Source organism: Sinocyclocheilus anshuiensis, unplaced genomic scaffold (assembly GCF_001515605.1).
Source record: "Sinocyclocheilus anshuiensis isolate Anshui unplaced genomic scaffold, SAMN03320099.WGS_v1.1 scaffold1809, whole genome shotgun sequence".
Classification (NCBI taxonomy): Eukaryota; Metazoa; Chordata; class Actinopteri; order Cypriniformes; family Cyprinidae; genus Sinocyclocheilus; species Sinocyclocheilus anshuiensis.
Genome location: NW_015538093.1, coordinates 349,313 through 354,781, shown reverse-complemented (window position 1 = coordinate 354,781; position 5,469 = coordinate 349,313). Strand labels below are relative to the sequence as shown.

General features: G+C 37.5%; 1 protein-coding gene across 1 annotated transcript in view; it reads left to right on the top strand.

Moving 5' to 3' along the window:
- The first annotated feature begins 1,828 nt into the window (after positions 1-1,828).
- Positions 1,829-5,469, top strand: part of prph (peripherin) — a 29,583-nt gene continuing 25,942 nt past the window's right edge. Inside the window, exon 1 of the mRNA XM_016479699.1 lies at positions 1,829-2,411. Coding sequence (XP_016335185.1) covers positions 1,918-2,411 — 494 coding nt within the window. The 5' untranslated portion in view covers positions 1,829-1,917. The remainder of the gene's footprint in view (positions 2,412-5,469) is intronic.

Genomic DNA, 5,469 nt, shown 5'->3' with positions numbered 1-5,469 from the left:
GGCTAGAGTGAGCTGAGGCGGCGGGGTCGAGAACGGCGCGCCCGGCGGATCCGACGAATGAGCGGCAACCACATGTGACGGACCCCGGGCTGGGTTCCGCTTTGTCCACGGTGAAAGTTGATGTATTTCCTCAGCGACCAGCACAGATCAGCTCTAGGCATGACGAAGCGGATATCGTCCTCTTTTGGAAGGCCAAACAAAGTAGTTTCGCTTTCACAACGAAACGCACATCGTCTTCACGACATGGTGACAGCAACAACACTACAGCGAGAATAAAAGTTACGCCTTCTTTCTTTGCGTGAACATTTGGGCGGCGTTATGCAAATCTTCCCACACAGTGACATAGACATGTGGGGGCGTGTTAGAACGAGCCATTTTAGGTAGGCGTGGTTGATTCTTAACTTTTATAAAGAATATCTCTTTGGATTTGAAACTTTAGTCTTTGCAACTTTACAGATCTTCTTTATGCACCAAGAGCTTGTAAAACTTCAAAGAGAAAGGAAAAATTTAAATCGCATCATATGCGCATTTAATGCGAGTGTCGCGTTGCGTCAAAACGAATAGAAATTACAATTACTGCCGCTATCTTGTCTACACTGGATACAGTAAACACATGGACATTCGCTTTCTGACACAGTCCACACACTTGAGTCTGTCGTCAGGACAAATGGAGTGAAATAAAAATAATAATTTTTCCACTTTTGTGCAAAAAAACTTTTAACTTAAAGGAACATTAAAATAATAAAATGTCATGACCCTTTGAAAAATTCCCTTCTTTTAGTAATACTAACTGCATAAGAACCAATCACTAATTGCCTCAGAAATAATAATGATAATTGTTATATACAAAAATCCTTATTTTATGGATGCCAAGTATTTCTTTAGAAAATGGCATGCTTGTCATACTGTTTCAGTGATGACTTTTGGAAGCTATGTATGAATTATTGTAGCACTGTATGTGCTTCAGTCTGCAAAAGAATTGTTCATATCGTTTTTGTTCATATGTTTTTGTAGAAAACATGTTGATTAACAAACATTATGAAATATGTTATCTCATATGTCAAATTCTCAAATTTAATCAATTAGAATAATGCACTCAGGAAAAAATGTATACTTAGAGGTACAACGGTTTTGTCACTGGGGCACTACCCTCAAAGGGCCATCTTTGTACCTTATTTACCCCTAAAATGTATCATCTTAAGGGTACAAATTACTAATCATTAATGGTACTGTCTCAGTGACAAGTTTAGGGTGCAAGTATGAAATTAAATACTTAAATATGAAACATTCACGCACTCACTCTTAATGAGTGAGTCACTGAACTACTCATTAATGCTTGAGTTATTCAAAAAGCTAGATGTTTGCACAAATAATATTTAAAGCAGCAGAAAATTTCATCACAACAAAGAGCAACATTTCAAACCAGTCAGGTCAACCATCATCCACAAGTCCTGCGATCAGTGGATGTTTAAGAGATTCATTTTGGTTCTTTTGCATTGAATTTAACTTCTACCATACACTGTCATATTTAAAATGCTTCGTTCAGTCCCGTTAATATTATAAATTAAGCATTTGCACATAAATCTGTTGATGATCCGTGTTTTGTAGCAAGAATTCACGCATCAAATGGAAAGTGTCACAGAAGTGCCCAGGTTGGGCTTGGGAGGGAGTGACTGTAAGGATGAATGTTAGATACATAAAGGAAGATGAGATCAGGGGCTCTGGAGACTAGGAAAGGGCTGGGCTGGGTGGAGCTTAGATCAACTGACCAGCTTCATGTATAAAAGCCACAGTCTCACATCCTGTTGTGACTCAGCTTTGATCAAAACTATAGAGACAAAACGACCAGACGAAGAGGAAGATACAACGAGGCATATCATTAAATAAAAGGTTTAAACAACAATTAGAAGTATAACCATGAGCCACTCTACATTTCGCACCTCTCATCACCGCACTTTCGGGACGCCTGTCTATAGCCCTGTGTCCAGTCGCATAGGGGGCCGCTACATCTCCTCCTCTGTTCCCACTCGCTCTGTGGACTTCAGGAGCCGCTCCAGTGCTCCGGCCCCCCGTCTCTCTTATGATAAAGTGGACTTCTCACTGGCAGGGGCCATTAACCAGGAGTTCCTTGCCACACGCAGCAATGAGAAAAGAGAACTACAGGAACTCAATGACCGCTTTGCCAGCTTCATAGAGAAGGTCCGGTATTTAGAGCAGCAGAACTCAAAGCTGACTCTGGAGCTGGGTCAGTACAAGGACCAGCAGCAAGGGCCATCAGGCCGCATCAATGAGCTGTGCCAGCAGGAGATGAGAGAGATGCGCAGACAGCTGGAACTGATGGGCAAAGATCGAGACCAGATGCAGGTGGAGAGAGACAACCTGGCCGAAGATGTGGCCCTGCTCAAGCAGAGGTGCGTGTGCTGACTGGTGTATGCTTGTATGGGATAGATAACATAAGTCATTTAATATATATATATATATATATATATATATATATATATAGAGAGAGAGAGAGAGAGAGAGAGAAAAAAAAATCGTTCACTTTTATATTACATGCATTGTTTACATTTTTAGAAAATTTCTGACATTTAAAATGTTTGACACAGGCCAATGTTTGGATTGTTCACCCAAAAATAACAATTTCATCATCTACTTGTCTTCAGGTCATTCCAAACCTTTGTTTTTTGTAATTAAATCTTATGGACATTGACTTTCATTGCATTGACCAAAAAAGTTCAAATTTTCAAAATTGTGCTCGGCTGTGAAAAGACATACAGGTCTGGAGTAACACAAGGGTGAGTAAATAATGAGAGAATTTTCTTTTTCTTTTTACTGTTAAGAGTAAAAAAAGAGTATAATGGGTTTTACACTAAGTTAAATGTGCCAAAGCTAGAAATGTCTTTGGGCCCCATTTCTAATGATGTTATAGATGTTGTATCTTATGATTCTGAAAGATTAAGCTTTTGTTTAACTGTCATAATTATAATATTCTTCTTCTTTTTAATTCATTTGGTTACACTGGCATTATGGATATAGAACTGAACTGAATACAGACTACTCTATGTTTGTTCAGGATGGAGAAAATATGCTTATTTTGATACAGAGCACAAAAGAAAAGAGCATTGCTTTAGTGGAGAAACTTGCAGATATCACTTCAGAGGCTTTAGGTGATATTATGGTTGAATACAATAAGATTTGATCTTTACAAATAACAGTAGGCTACGCTATGTCTGCATAATGATGTTCATGTTATATGGGCGTGGCAGCGAATGAAATGAACAGAGACAAAGAAACTGCAGCAGGGACCCTCCCATCATCCTCATCATGTCTAACGTGGTTAGACTGTCTAATGGATGAGGCATTTACAACTAATGCTCCATATGTGACCGGGGATTTAAATTTACCACCAGGAACACATAGTACTCAGGCCAACGCCGCTTACGTTCTGGCGGTAACGTACGTAACAGGTTGTGAAGTGTTCGGTTGTACCGTTCACATTGGGCATTTCCCTGTGGTCTATAAGGGGTCGTACGGGTCTTTTTCATCCCATAGAGTCTGCACAGCTCGGCGATCACCTCACTTTCAAAGTTTTTTATATTACCCACTTACACATCATTTGAGGGAAATGAGAGAAAATAACACTCACATCAGAATGAGCTCCTATATAACACCTCACGTTCACTCAACAAGGCTGAAATCCTCAACATTGTTGTACACTGTCTAGATGTTCACATAAAGAACAAATCACATGAAAAACACAAAAACCATCTACAAAAGAAAGTGTATAATAGTTCGTGAAACACTAGATGAACAGGCATACACCACATGGTGTGACGTCATATAATCGCGGACATTCTACACGAAATAACTTTTTAAATATGACAGTTCGCCGAATTAATACAACAAAATATACATCCACGATTGGTATTTATCCAAAATATAATAATAAAACATTGTATTTACCCATGGATGATCACAAAAACTCCACAATTTCCCGAGAGTGCGTATCTCGCTGCACGTCTCACCCAAATGTCCGAGGGTGAGAGCGCATGCGTACTGTCTCATACACAATACACACAGTGCCACCTGCTGACGACTCCAGGAAAATACAGGCAACCACTGTTTTTCATGTCTTTATAATTCACTGAACATAGTAAAGGACAATAAAATAATAGGTTTTTTACATGCAAGGAGAGAAACAAATTTTAAGGTTATTTACCACCCGGTTACACAAGTAATGCAGAAAATAAATATTTATTTATAAGCAGTGAGGTCAGGCCACTTCTGTAGAAAATAGTCAGACTGTTGTCCGTGGTTTTAGGTAGGGCTGAGTGATATATTTGAATGTTTCTGATGGAGTCATTATTATTTTGTTTTGTAGATAATATAAAGGTAACCAACATCATAAACATTGCAGTGGTTTTAATATATCCTTTTTAGCCATGATGTTTCTGTGCCAGTGGGTCAGTGTTCTGTGATTTCAGTGTTTTAAGAGATAGAATATATTAATAGCATTTCTGATTTAAATGTCAAGAACAAAAAATAGAGCTGGGAAGTTTATTTTTAATTTTTTTAAATTTTTGAAAAATGACAGAAAAGACTTTTTAAAAAATCTATTAAAAAATGCTGTTCTTTTAAACGTTCAACATTAATTACAGATATTTCAAATTGTAATAATGTTTCACAGTATTACTGTTTTTACTGTGTTTTTGATTGACTAAATAGAGCCTTGGTAAGCATAAGAGACTTCTTTCATATATATTCTTATATATATAGGGCTGCACAATTAATCAAATTTCGAATGGCAATTACAATTACGGATGCAAGTCACGTAAAGATTGCTTTCAGTTTATGTTAATACTATCTCCAACCAGGAGAGGTCGCTATTTCCAGCCACTCCCCTATTAATTTCAGCGTAGTAGGACGTGCACTCTAATGTAAACATTCATTAACATTAGCAAATAATAAATGAAAAACTGACAAAAGCTTTTTGCCAAATGCATGACAGAAATGTTTGCACTGGACTGTTCTTATTAGGGTTTCTGCGGGTCCTTAAAACGTCTTCAGTTAAATTGTTTACATTTAAGGCCATGCAAACTCTTAAATGGTACAAAAAGTCTAAATTATAAGAGGTCTTTGGGGACGGAAAGACAAGAATTGCTATATGGATTAATATGACGATTAAACTTCAAAAGGCTGTGATTTCACTGAATAAACTTGAGCGCTGCAGTCAGCTTTGTGTACTGCGGTTACCGGGTAAACCACTATATGCACAGTTCCGAAAGTGAAGCCTGCTGGCAGAGAACGAATTTGCTTTTTCAATAAGCCCATCTGCTATTTTTGCTACATATTTTTAAATGTGAACCAGACAAAAAGCTAATGCATTATAAAAATCTAAACAATTAAGACACTAAGATATATTTATATGTTATTTAATATAATAATTGTTTAAATTAATATAATAATTGA